Genomic DNA, 14,511 nt, shown 5'->3' on the forward strand with positions numbered 1-14,511 from the left:
CCTGTGATCTATGGAACAGCATCAAAAGGTCTAGGGCAGGCATGGTGGTTCATGCCTGTAATCCCAGCACTTTGGGAAGCTAAGGCAGAAGAATCACTTGAGGCCAGGAGTCCAAGACCAGCTTGGGCAACCTGTGAGACCTTGTCTCTACCAAAAAAATTTTTTCTTTGAAAAATCAGCCAGGCATAGTGGCACATACCTGTAGTCCTAGCTATTTGGGATGCTGAAGCGAGAAGATAGCTTGAGCTTAGAGGCTGCTATGAGCTATAATTATGCCACTGCACTCCAACCTGGGCAACAGACCAAGACCATGGATGGGTGAGTAGATGGATGGACCTAACACACATGTAATTGGACTTCCAGAAAAAATGGAAAGAAAGAAAAGGCAAAATAAATATCTGTTTGAAGAACTCGTGGCCAGGAATTTCGTCAGTCCATGAAAGACATAACTTACGTATCCAAGAAGCTTAGTGAACCCCAGCTAGGTAAATAAAAATAAAACTATGCCCTGCTCCATGATGTCAAGTTGCTGACAACCAAAAATAGGAGAAAATCTTGAAAGCAGCTGGAGAAAAACAACACGTTACATACAAGGAAACCATATGAAAGATTGCTGACTTCTCATCAGAAACTGGAGGCCAGGAGATAGTGAAATAAATAGCGTCTTTAAAGTACTAAAAGAAAAACTGTCAGCTTGGAATTCCACATTGAGAAAAAAAGATTCTTCAAGATGATTATGAAATGAAAACATTTTCAGATAAACAGAAAGGAAAAGAATTCATGGCCACAAGACCAGTACTACATGAAATGCTATAGGAAGTTAGTCAGGCTGAGGAAAAACAATACCAGGTGGAAACTTGGCTCTTAGAAAAGGAATGAAGAGAGCTGAACATGGATTTTTTCCTCTTAATTTTGTTAAAATTGATATGACTGTTTAAAGCAAAGTTATGATACTGTATTTATAACTCACATAGAGGTAATGCATATGATAACTATAGTGTAGGGGCTGGGAGCAGCAGGTAAATAGACCTATAATAATGTAGCAGGATTCTTGCATTACATAAAGTGGCACAATAGTAACTCTAAACAGGTACAAAAAGTTAAAGATGTAAATTATATAATTTATAATTCTAGAGTAATTTTTTTTTTTTCTTCTGAGACAGGACCTCACTGTCATCCAGGCTGGAATGCAGTAGCATGATCATAGCTTACTACACCCTCCCAGGCTCAACTAAGCAATCCTCCCTTCCTGAGACCTCCTAGGCTTAAGCAATCCTCACACCTCAGCCTCCCATGTACCTGGGACTATAGGCATGTACCACTATGCCTGGCCAATTTTTTTTCTTTTTTTTTTTTTTTTTGGTAGAGACAGGGTCTCGCTATGTTGCCCACGATGGTCTCCTGGGCTCAAGCAGTCCTCCTGCGTCAGCCTCCCAAAGTGCTAGGATTATAGGTGTGAACCACCATACCCAGCCAAGAGTGTTTTTTTAAATGCAAAGAGATATAGCTAAAAAGCCAATATATAAATTAAAATTGGTTTCTAGAAATATTTACTTAGTCTAAAAATATTAGAACAAGAAGGGAAGAAGAGAACAGCAGCAAAATGATGGAACAAATAGTAAAATGATAGACCTAAATCCGGCCACATCAATAACTATATTAAGTGTAAAAACTATTAAATACTTCCAGTTAAAAAGCGAACAGTGTCAAAATAGATTTTTTTTAAGAAAAGCAAAACCCAACTATATGCTGTTTAAATGCAAGGAAAAGTACAAAATAAGTAAATAAATACATTTGAAAATCAGTGTGATTCACCATATTAACAGAATAAAGGGGAAAAACCCATTTGATTGCTTTAATATATGCAGAAAAGCATTTGGCAAGATTCAACACTAATTCACAATTTTTAAAAATGATAATGGGTTAAATAATTTTCAGTGTGTATATTTTAACAGAATAAATAAATAAAACTATAAGGAATTTGAATTAAAAGAAATAGTCCTAATTTTATTTAAATAATAATAACTGCGAATAGGAAAAGAAGGGAACTTCCTCAGCCAGATGAAGACTGTGAAAACCACAGCTATAGCATACTTTATTATGAGATGTTGAATACTTTCCCCATAAGATCAGGAACGAGGAAGGTTGTCCACTCTGTTTTTGAGTTCAACATTGTACTGAAGGTTCTAGCCAGTCCATCAAAGGCAAGTAAAAGAAGTAGAAGGCATATGTAAACTTATAAAGGAAGAAATTAAACTAACTCTAGTCACAGGCAACATGATTGTTGATATAGAAAATTTCAGGGAGTCTACAAAACTAAAAGAGTAAGTAAATTTAGCAAGGCTGCAGGATGTAAGGTCAATATGCAAAATACTATTTTTGTGTATGTGTATTTCAGTGGCTATGAATAATTCCATTTTATATGCTAACATCAGCCATTCAAAATTTCACTGGAGGCTTAGCCAGGGAAATTGGGCAAGAAGAAGAAAGAAAAGGAGATTGGAAAGGAAGAAGTAAACCCTTCTCTCATAGATAACGTAATCTTGTAACACAAAACCTTGGGGAGGCGCAGTGGCTTGTGCTTGTAATCCCAGCATGTTGGAAGGCTGAAGCAGGAGAATTTTTTTTTTTTTTTTTTTTTTTGAGACAGAGTCTCACTCTGTCGCCCAGGCTGGAGTACAGTGGTGCGATCTTGGCTCACTGCAACCTCCGCCTGCCTCCCAGGTTCAAGCAATTCTCCTGCCTCAGCCTCCCAAGTAGTTGGGACTACAGGCACATGCCACCACGCCCGGCTAATTTTTTGTATTTTTAGTAGAGATGGGGTTTCTATGATAATTGCTTTTTTTTTTTTTTGAGGCGGAGTCTCGCTCTGTCGCCCGGACTGGAGTGCAGTGACCGGATCTCAGCTCACTGCAAGCTCCGCCTCCTGGGTTTACGCCATTCTCCTGCCTCAGCCTCCCGAGTAGCTGGGACTACAGGCGCCGCCACCTCGCCCGGCTAGTTTTTGTATTTTTAGTAGAGACGGGGTTTCACCGTGTTAGCCAGGATGGTCTCGATCTCCTGACCTCGTGATCCGCCCGTCTCGGCCTCCCAAAGTGCTGGGATTACAGGCTTGAGCCACCGCGCCCGGCCTCTAGAGATAGGGTTTCACCATGTTAGCCAGGATGGTCTCAATCTCCTGACCTTGTGATTCACCCGCCTCGGCCTCCCAAAGTGCTGGGATTACAGGCATGAGCCACCCGCCTGGCCAATTTGAAATTTTTATAAGATGCAAATATTAGTCTTTGTAATGTAAAAAAAAACAAAGACTGGTTGTTGTCATTTAAAATATGCTAGGACAAGAACAGACAGATCATTAGAATAAAAAGTGTAGCAACAAACAGTCTTAATTTTATCTGAGGTCCCAGTATTAAATATGGGAGAAAGGTATTACAAATAAGAAACAAAAAAGGATTTAGTGATTTGGGACAACTGATAAAGTTTTTGCAGTTTTAGGGGAGTAACTTAAGATTTTTTTTTTTTTTTTTGAGACGGAGTCTCGCTCTGTTGCCCAGGCTGGAGTGCAGTGGCCGGATGTCAGCTCACTGCAAGCTCCGCCTCCCAGGTTTATGCGATTCTCCTGCCTCAGCCTCCCGAGTAGCTGGGACTACAGCCGCCCACTACCTCGCCCGGCTAGTTTTTTTTGTATTTTTTAGTAGAGACGGGGTTTCACCGTGCCAGGATGGTCTCGATCTCCTGACCTCGTGATCCACCCGTCTCGGCCTCCCAAAGTGCTGGGATTACAGGCTTGAGCCACCGCACCCAGCCAAGATTTTTTTTAAGTAGAAGAAAATGTAAAGTATCATACCTCAGGAAAGACAATGGTCTATTTAGGCTTAAAAGTGATAGATAATGTTGTAAAAGAAAAAATAGCCACCTTTATTAATATAAACATTTAACTCATGTATGTTTAAAATTCCGTTACCAAAATTAGGAGTCAAATAGCAAATTACTATTGACAGTGAGGGAGGAAGCAGAAATAGCAACAAATACAATATATGAGAGCCTCAAATCATGAAAAAGAATTCTTAAGACCCCGATAAACAGAGGCAAAGAATGTGGACAGACTGAGTGTCTAGAATGAGTCCTCTGGAACAGAGCTTTGTGCAGGCAGGTGGTATCGTCTCTTTTATTCTCTGCTGCATCCCCAGCATCTAGAACAGAACCTGGCAGAGTAAATGTTCAATAAATAATTGTGAAATAAAGAAAAATCAGTAAATTTATGACAAACATTCAACCTCTGTAGTATTCAGAAATCTCAATTTAAAACACTGAAAACAATAACACTTCGCCAGTATCAGAATAGCAAAGGTTTTTAAAGCTTCCAATTCCCAGTGTTAGCAGAGGTCCAGCAGAAAGGATGTCAGCATATTGCTGATACAAATACAGATAATGGGCCGGGTGCAGTGGCTCACACCTGTAATCCCAGCATTTGGGGAGGCTGAGGCAGGTGGATCACTTGAAGTCAGGAGTTTGAGACCAGCCTGGCCAACATGGGGAAACTCATCTCTACTAAAACTACAAAAATTAGCCGGGTGTGGTGGCATGCACCTGTAATCCCAGCTACTCAGGAGGCTGAGGCAGGAGAATCACTTGAGCCCAGAGGGTAGAGGTTGCAGTGAGCCAAGATCACACCATTGGTTCACACCCATAATCCCAACACTTTGAGAATCCAAGGCAGGAGGATCACTTGAGTCGAGGAGTTTGAGACCAGCCTGGGCAACATGGCGAAATCCCATCTCTACAAAAAAATACAAAAATTAAGCTGGGTGTGGTGTCGCACACCTGTAGTCCCAGCTACTGGGGGACTGAGGTGGGAGGATCTCTTGAGCCCAGAATGCAGAGGTTACAGATCTGAGATCGTGCCACTGTACTCCATCCAGCCTGGGTGACAGAGCAGGACCCCATCTCAAGAAAAAAAAAAAAAAAAAAAAAAAAATACAGATAATGCTAAAAGAAATGGCATATTTTTAAATATATTTTTAATCTCATGCTAGATAATTACTGAGAGAAATGGGGGCAGGGGTGGCAACCAGAAAATAGATTTGTGGAGCACTTACTATGTGCCAGGTACTATGAAAACTACGTATTTTTATGTAATTTTCACAATAACCCTGTGCTGTAAATATTAACTCTACAGATAAACTGAGATTCAGAGAGAGTAATTTCCGTAGAATTATAGTTTCTACATGATGATTATTATAGTTAAACTATGATTTATATGTCAGATGCTGCTCTAAAGATCTCGTGTGTATTAACACACCTCCAGAGACGCAGGTGCTGCTCTCTGCACTCAGTGGATGAAGTGCCTAGGCAGTGATTAAATCATTTGCCTGTAGGCTGGTAAGTGGCTCAGCCAGAGTTCAGACCAGGCTCTTGGCTGCCAGGCCTGCACTCCAGGTCCCACGCCTAGGGATGCTGCGCTTAGTACCATGCCGCTGCCCTTATATGTTCTAGGAGGCTCACAGTGATTTGATTAGGGGACTGTGAGTGATTGGGTGTCTTTTATTCTCTGTATTATGTCTTCTGTTACGGTTATGTACTATTAATTGCTATTTAAAACTATTGTCTAAATCCTAAAAATCAAACTAAAATTTGAAATAAATTATTTGGAAAAACTTTGCAGGGAGTTTCAGAAGTAAAAAAAAACTTGGCCACTGTATGGAAGTTGTTTCATACTTGTCTACTTCTACTTTAGCTTTCCATTTCCTAGAAATATCTTTCCACTGTGATTTTCAAAATAGAACTGTGCAGTACTTAAAATGTGTAAGAATCTGCAAAAACAAAACTACAGAACAAATTCTGAAGGTGACCTGAGAAGGCCAAATGGATAAGCGAATGCATCCAGGTGTCTCCGATTATATTACGATAAAGTGTAGGGAGGTTGAACTTTACATAAATACCACTGTTTATTTTTCTTTGTTAGATGTGGCCCCATGGTATTGGATGCCTTAATCAAGATTAAGAATGAAATTGACTCTACTTTGACCTTCCGAAGATCATGCAGAGAAGGTGAGCATTTCATTCCTGTTGGGCTCCAGATACTTGTGGTCTTCCAAAGAGTCTTGAGCTGGCTAAAACTGATAGAGACATCTGGAAAACAGCTGCAGCTCTCTGCTGGGGGAACTTGCTGTGTGACCTAGTTCCTTTTCTTGGGTAAATGCATCCAAAATTCTAACCATGGTGTAAGTTCTGGTTTCTGAGTTTACTTTCCTTTAGGAGCATTCTATCCTGTGGTTACTGCACCTGGCGGACCCTATGAGCTGCTGCACGCCTCAAGGCCTGGCTAGGAGCTGCTGGCTGGCACCCTCCATGCTGCTGAGCTCTTTTATTAAGGGAGCAGTGGAGAGTTTCTGTCTGGCCCTTACGCTTGTCCAGCAGGGGAGGTGTGCGCATCTCCCTCAGCTCCCAGCGTGACGTGTACTCGGTAGCTGTGTTCTGGATTGGTTAGCACAGTGTCTCCCTCAGCGTGTGGTTACGTGTGCTGCTGGCACCACGTGAGCCCATTTGAGGCAGTGTGCAGACCAACATTTTCTACATCAATAGCAATGTATTTATTTTCTGTATCAGAAAAATATAATTATTGCTGGGTGCGATGGCTCACACCTGTAATCCCAGCACTTAGGGAGGCCGAGGCAGGTGGATCACCTGAGGTCAGGAGTTCGAGACCAACCTGGCCAACATGGTAAAACCTTGTCTTTACTAAAAATACAAAAATTAGCCGGGCGTGATAGCGGGCCCCTATAATCCCAGCTATTGGGGAGGCTGAGGCAGGAGAATCACTTGAACCCCGGAGCTGGAGTTTTCTGTGAGCCGAGATCATGCCACTGCACTCCAGCCTGGGCAATAGAGCGAGACTATCTCAAAAAAAAAGAAAAATATAATTACTTATAATGGTATAACAGGGATATAAGTGGTTTTTTAATGTGAATTTAAGCAAACAAGTTAAAGAAAACTCAAGAGATACTTTAAAGGAAGTTGATTCAGGTGGTTCTCAGCTATGGCAAAAATTGCACGGGGTGCCATGAAGGCCGACTAGCCTGATGGCCGTGGAGCCAGACTGTGTGCCCAGCCCTGTTCTGTGCACTGGACATGAGGTAGATGAGTGTGCTTATCATCGACCTTCAATTTAAAGGAGAGGCCCAGAGAGGGTAACAGACTTCCTCAAGGACACATACAGAGTGACTTGAGAGCCAGGAGTCAGTCAAAGCTGTCAGACTCCAGACTCCAGGTCTGCTCTCTCAGGCACTGACTTGGCTTGGAACACCTGGGATAAAACAAAAGCAGAGAGTAACTTGGTTTTGTGAGGACACTGAGCTTTTTTCTAAGAGAACCCTAAAAAAAAAAAAAAAGGAAAAGCCAGTATAGATATCAGCCCATTGCTTTTTATCTGTTCGACTGTACATTTCAAGCATTTCAAGTCTTTTAAGACATCTGTTTTGATTCAGCTAATCTTATTTAAATCTAATTTTTGCAAATGCTGATGGATATGATGATAGTTCAGCTGAGTCCTGCTGTTCAGGGAACATTCTGCAGCAGTTAAACAGCAGCCTTCCCCCATGTAAGTCCTGGCACCACAGGAAAGGTGGATGCTTTTCAGTAACCTTTCCCTGTAGGTCTCTTTCAGAGCCAAGAACATAAGGTATAACCCATCTGGACTAAAAGAAAAATGAGGCAGAATTGTATCAATTGCTACTCCTTTTTATGCCCATCTTGTTTTCTTTTTTTTTTTTTCAATTCCCATCTTGAAAGAGAATTCCCAGGGAGCCTTTTTGAGAGAAAGGTCATTGGATTTATTTTTTTAATTTTTATGCCATTTCTTGTAAAAGCAAACTGCTCTAGTTGGATGCCAGGTGTACATAAATGTATTGATAATATCCAGTCTCTTGCTTAAGACACATCTTTGTGTTCTCCTTAAATCTTACTAAGATTTACAGGAGAGGGAGAGAGTCTTACGTCTTACTGTCTTTTCTAGTCTTATGAAAGTGATAATTGACTGGACACAGTGGCTCACGCCTATGATCCCAGTACTTTTGGAAGGTCTAGTGGTAGGCCAGCTTGAGGCTAGGAGTTTGAGACCAGCTTGGGAAACATAGACTCCCTTATCATTTAAAAAAAAAAAAAAAAAGGGGGTGAGGCCAAGCGCGGTGGCTCACGCCTATAATCCCAGTACTTTGGGAGGCCGAGGCGGGCAGATCACAAGGTCAGGAGTTCGAGACCAGCCTGACCAACATGTTAAAACCCTGTCTCTACTAAAAATATAATAATTAGCCGAGTGTGGTGGCACGCACCTGTAATCCCAGCTACTCAGGAGGCTGAGGCAGGAGAATCACTTGAACCTGGGAGGCAGAGCTTGCAGTAAGCCAAGATCGCGCCACTGTACTCCAGTCTGAGCGAAAGAGCGAGATTCCGTCTCAAAAGAAAAAAAAAAAGGTGATAACCAGTGCAACTTTCTCAAGCAATCAGGTTTCTCTGACCTAATGATCTTCAAAAAAACAGCTTCAGAGGACTGGCACTAGAGGTTTAGAGTACATAATCATTTTTAAACTCTGAAATACCCAGGAAATTTGCATATACAGGAAGTAGGTCCAGGCTAAGAAAATTCTCATGTCAGGGTCCTGAGTCAGCATGTTTTTTGTTTCGTTTGCTTTGCTTTGCCTCAGTTTCACATTAGTTGATTCTTCTCCTCTTTGGGAAGTCCATGCTGAGTCAGTTTTTGTGGGTTTCATAATCCCACGGTACTATGCTGCTTATTTTAAGTAGAAAAGCCTTACCTCTGTCGAGTGTGGTAGCTCAGGCCTGTAATCCCAACACAGTGGGAGGCAAAGATAGAAGGATTACTTGAGGCTGTGAGTTAGAGACCAGCCTGGGCAATAAAGTGAGACCCTGCTCTACAGAAAAAAATTTCTTTATTTTTTTTTTGAGATGGAGTCTTGCTCTGTCACCCAGGCTGGAGTGCAGTGGCGTGATCTTGGCTCACTGCAACCTTCGCCTCCCCAGTTCAAGTGATTTTCCCGCCTCACCCTCCCGAGTAGCTGGGATTACAGGCGCCTGCCACGACTTATATTTTTAGTAGAGACAGGGTTTTACCATGTTGGCCAAGCTGGTCTCGAACTCCTGACCTCAAGTGGTCTGCCCACCTCAGCCTCCCAAAGTACTGGGATTCCAGGTGTGAGCCACTTCACCCAACCTACAAAAAATTGTTTTGAATTCGTCGGGCATGACGGCACATACCTGTAGTCCCAGCTACTCAGGAGGCTGTGGTGGAGGTTCGCTTGAGTCCAGAAGTTTGAGGCTAAAGTGAACTACAGTGAGCTATGACTCCCCCACTGCACTTCAGCCTGGATGTTAGAGCAAGACTCAGCCAAGAAAAAAAAAGAAGAGCTATCTCTTGATAATCTGTATCCAGGTAACCTCCACCTTAAGATGACCAAGACAATGTTGATTTACTTTCCTTTTGGGTGTTGTATCTGTTAGATTTGTGTTCAAATAACAGTGGCTTTAAAAAACATAGGCTTACAGGCGTGAGTCACCACTCCCACCGCTAGTCGGGAGACTGAGACAGGAGAATCACTTGAACCGGGGAGGCGGAGCTTGTGGTGAGCCAAGGTCGCGCCATTGCACTCCAGTTTTGAGCAAAACTCTTGTCTCAAAAAAAAAAATTGACGGGTGTGCAGTGGCCCACACCTGTAATCCCAGTGCTTTGGGTGGCCAAGGCAGGCAGATTGCTCGAGCCCAGCAGTTCAAGCCCAGCCTGGGCAACATAACAAAACCCTGTCTCTACAAGCCCCGTCAGTACAAAAATTACAGAAAATTAGCTGGGTGTGGTGGGCTGCTTCTGTAGTCCCAGCTAATTGGGAGGCTGAGGTGGGGGAATCACTTGAACTCAGGGGTTGAGGGCTGCAGTGAGCTATGATTACACCACTGCACTCCAGCCTGGTGACAGAGTAAGACCGTTTCTTTTGTTGTTGTTGTTGTTGTTGTTGTTGTTGTTGTTGTTGTTGTTGTTGTTGTTGAGATGGAGTCTCGCTCTATCGCCCAGGCTGGAGTGCAGTGGCCCGATCTCAGCTCACTGTAAGCTCCGCCTCCCGGGTTCACGCCGTTCTCCTGCCTCAGCCTCCGAAGTAGCTGGGACTACAGGCGCCCGCCACCTCGCCCGGCTAGTTTTTTTTTGGCATTTTTTTTTAGTAGAGACGGGGTTTCACTGTGTTAGCCAGGATGGTCTCGATCTCCTGACCTCGTGATCCGCCTGTCTCAGCTTCCCAAAGTGCTGGGATTACAGGCTTGAGCCACCGCACCCGGCAAGACCGTTTCTTTAAAAAAAAAAAAAAAAAAAAAAAAAAAAAAAAAACAGGCTAATTTTTCTGTCAAAACACTTGACACATAGAGCTAGAACTGCTGTGGAAACTCCATGGCGCCAGCAGTGCCCAAGCCCCTGGCCTCCTCCAGTGCCATCCTTGGCATGTGGCTTCTAACCAACCTCAAGGTTGCCACACGGTCATAGAGTGGTTTTTGGAACTCAAGCCATTAGAACCACATTAGAGGCAGGAAGAAGGAAGGAAGGGAGAAAAGGCCACAGGCACCTCTGTCAGAGGCATGTTCCATGTCAGTGCTGCCCCTGATGGCAGAGCAAGGAGGACCAGAAGAAATGATTTGGGGCAGGACTGATTCCAGATATGGGTGAGGATGTGTTAAATGTGTGTCTCTTTCAGGCATCTGTGGCTCTTGTGCAATGAACATCAATGGAGGCAACACTCTAGCTTGCACCCGAAGGATTGACACCAACCTCAATAAGGTCTCAAAAATCTACCCTCTTCCGCATATGTATGTGATAAAGGACCTTGTTCCCGTGAGTTTCTGCATCTCTCTGGTTTTGTTTTTGTTTTTGCTTGCATGGGGGGTGGTGCTATGTGCATTATGCTATTAGTTTTTTAGGGCAGGATTTGAGTATTTAAGGCTCCTCTTCTAGTAAGATAGTAAATAGATGGGACTATTTCCTATGTTATGGCAAGAGGAGGACCACAGTGTCACTGAGAGGTTAGGAAAATCCCCAAATCTGAGACATTGTGACCAGAGTTTAATTAAAGAATTTGAATGACAGAAGATAAATGCCTAGAAAATCCTCCAGCAGCTCATTTGGTGAGGTTTGTTTGAGAATAACAGGGCACAGAATTTTAGAGTTGGAACATTCCCAGAAATGAATAATTTGGCCATAACTACAAAGAAATCATGTGGAAAATACCTGTTGGGAAAGCAACAGCTGTTTATGAGTTCTACTTTAATTTCTGCCTCCCTATATTTGACTACCTTTGATGACATGGTGTTTTCAAGGGCAGAAAGGACTGTGGGATTGGCAGGTTTCCCAGGTAGGTGAGGGAGACGTTTCCTAACCATGCTTAACATTGTGACCATTTCTCCTTTTGTAATCTTTGCATATATTCGTGACAAAGGAAGAGAGTCTGGCTTCTGCCTGGCATAGAGTGGACGACTAGTCAGTGTCCAAGAAATGGGGTAAATAAAGCTGAGGTGATGATGGAATCTAATCCTTTTCTTCTTCTTCTTCCTCTTAACCACAGGATTTGAGCAACTTCTATGCTCAGTACAAATCCATTGAGCCTTATTTGAAGAAGAAGGATGAATCTCAGGAAGGCAAGCAGCAGTATCTGCAGTCCATAGAAGAGCGTGAGAAACTGGTCATTAGTCCCTATTTATTGTTTTGATCTGAAAAATTTATTGCAAAGATGTTTGCCAGGAGTGTGACTTGGCAAGGAACATGAGCTGATGCAAGCCATTTAGTGTATCCTGGAAAGGAACTGGCACAAGGGTGTGGCAGTCATCCTCTTAGGGCCGGGTGAGTAGTGTGAACCCATGAATGGCCCAGAGTGGACCAAGGAGCTAGAGCCCCTGTGCCACACCTGCAGGGGCAGGTGGTTGCTGTGTTGCAGTCCATCTTTTTCAAGATAAACCAGTATGTAAATTGCCTGGGCTTTAAAAGGTGACCAGTAAGTTAGAACTGTTCCCTCACTAGGGGCAAAATGAAACACATATGCTGGCCAGTTGTAACTACCACCATCCTGCTTTACAAATGGGAGTGAAATGTTAATGGCAAAACAGAGTATCGATGTTCATACTTCTGGTGATCTGTGGGGTGGAATTGTTCCTGGCCTGCTGACTGTCTGGGAGTTGCCATTCCCGTGTACAGGCTATAAAATCTTAAAGCAGAGGCATCATTATCAAGTTTTCAGTCTTTCTTCTTCTACACTACTTTTACTGCTCTGCGAAGAAATCTTCTCTGATTTGCACACTCCCTCCCTGCATACTCGTGGACATGAGGAGGTAGGAAGGGGCCAAGTGGAGACAGAGCCCCAGCTGTAGACCTGCACAGGGCCAAGGGCAATGGCTGTGTCTTCTTCCTTTCTGGATGCCTAGGCCCTGGCGCATGTTATTCTATCAACAAATATTATGTAAATACTGTAAAAATATATAGAAATTTTTAAAAAGGCCAGATGCAGTGGTGCATGCCAGTAGTCCCAACCACTCAGGAGTCTGAGGTAAGAAGATCACCTGAGCCCAGGAGTTCAAGAGTTTGACGCCAGCCTGGGCAACATAGCAAGATTTTGTCTCTAAAACATGTACATATATATGAATATATGAAAAGTGTCAGATGTATGAATGAATAAATGAATTCTACCTTTTAAGACTTGGTAAATATTTAGCATCCTGTCCCGTTGCCCATAAAATGTTAAGAAAGGGGAGTTTAGCCAGGTGTAGTGGCTCACCTGTAATTCCAGCACTTAGGGAGGCTGAGGTGGGCAGATCACTTGAGGTCAGGAGTTCAAGACCAACCTGGCCAACATGATAAAACCTCATCTTTACTGAAAATACAAAAATTAGCTGAGTGTGGTGGCTTACACCTGTAATCCCAACTACTCGGGAGGCTAAGGCAGGAGAATTGCTTGAACACAGGAGGTGGAGGTTTCAGTGCGCCAAGATTGTGCCACTGCACTTCAGCCTGGGCAACAGAGCAAGACTCCGTCTCAAAAAAAAAAAAAGAACAAAAGGGGAGTCCTAGTAAGTGTGCCCAGTCTGTCACCATCGAGATAGTGAGGGTCACCACAGTGGCCTGCAAGTCAGAGTAAGCCTGGGATGAGACTTCAGAGCCACTCTTCTCAGACTGCAGCTCTGCCCCTCGGTTTCTACCTCCCAGAGTCTCATGCATCCCAGAGTCCAGGCTGAACCAGGCCCTGTGGCCCAACGAGTCCTCTTGCATTCCTAGGCAGGACTGATGCGTAGCTAGTGAACATCTCCCAGTTGGGATACTATTAGGGATTGAAGAGTTCCCCTGAGCATGTTTGGTGTTCTAGATACAAGTTGAATATTCCTTATCCTAAATGCTTGGGTTTCAGTGTTTGGGGTTTCAGGTGTTTTCAGATTTTGGAATATTTGCCTTACACTTAACCAGTTAAGCACCCCAAATCCAAAATCTGAAATCCATGCTCCAGTGAGCATTTCCTTTGAGCAGCATATTGGTGCTCAAAAAGTTTCAGATTTTGGAACATTTTGGATTTCAGATTTTCAGATTTGAGATGCCCAACCTGTAATAGAAATTTACTCATTTACATATCAAACATTTAACATTTTTTTGCTCCCTTGAATTAGTATGCTGAACTTAATAAATAATTGGAAAATATGGAGAAATTTATGTAGGTATTTATTTTAATTGGGCAGCCCCCAAACCGGAATAGGTTCAGAGAGGCTCCATCATTTTTTAAATAAGCTATAATTTCCAGCCTGGGGAACATAGGGTGACCCTGTCTCTACAAAAACTTGATAACTTAGCCAGTCATGGTGGTGTGCACCTGTAGTCCCAGCTACTCAAGAGGCTGAGATGGGAGGATTGCTTGAGCAGAAGAGTTTCAGGCTGCAGTGAACTGTGATTGTGCCACTGCGCTCCAGCCAGGGGGACACAGGAAGACCCTGTCTCAAAAAAAAAAATTGATAATTCCACCACCAAAATATAACCTCTGTTAATATGTTAATATTTATAATTTCCTTTGTTTTTTGTTTATTACACTATATTTTTATGTAGCTGGGACCAAAATGTAAATATGCTTTTATAACCTGCTTTTTTCACTTATGGTATTGTGAGCATTTTCGTCATGTTCTTAAAATTCTTCATAAGCATTAACTTACACTTTGCTTTCTACTGCTTCAGATGTATGCACCATGCATTAAAGAACCATTTCACTATTGCTGGACAATGAAATTGTTTCCAGTTTTTTACTGTTAGAATAAGGCTAGATGCGGGCGAGGTGGCGGGCGCCTGTAGTCCCAGCTACTCCGGAGGCTGAGGCAGGAGAATGGTGGGAACCCGGGAGGCGGAGCTTGCAGTGAGCTGAGATCCAGCCACTGCACTCCAGCCCCTGCGATAGAGCAAGACTCCGTCTCAAAAAAAAAAAAAAAAAAAAAAAA

The 14,511-nt window shown here is 43.0% G+C and overlaps 1 protein-coding gene across 1 annotated transcript in view; it reads left to right on the forward strand.

Annotated features, from left to right (window-relative positions):
* Nucleotides 1-14,511, forward strand: part of SDHB (succinate dehydrogenase complex iron sulfur subunit B) — a 36,291-nt gene that overhangs the window by 14,041 nt on the left and 7,739 nt on the right. The window contains exons 3-5 of the mRNA XM_023219837.2: nucleotides 5,966-6,051; nucleotides 10,752-10,888; nucleotides 11,616-11,732. Coding sequence (XP_023075605.1) covers nucleotides 5,966-6,051; nucleotides 10,752-10,888; nucleotides 11,616-11,732 — 340 coding nt within the window. The remainder of the gene's footprint in view (nucleotides 1-5,965; nucleotides 6,052-10,751; nucleotides 10,889-11,615; nucleotides 11,733-14,511) is intronic.

This window comes from Piliocolobus tephrosceles, chromosome 1 (assembly GCF_002776525.5).
Source record: "Piliocolobus tephrosceles isolate RC106 chromosome 1, ASM277652v3, whole genome shotgun sequence".
Classification (NCBI taxonomy): Eukaryota; Metazoa; Chordata; class Mammalia; order Primates; family Cercopithecidae; genus Piliocolobus; species Piliocolobus tephrosceles.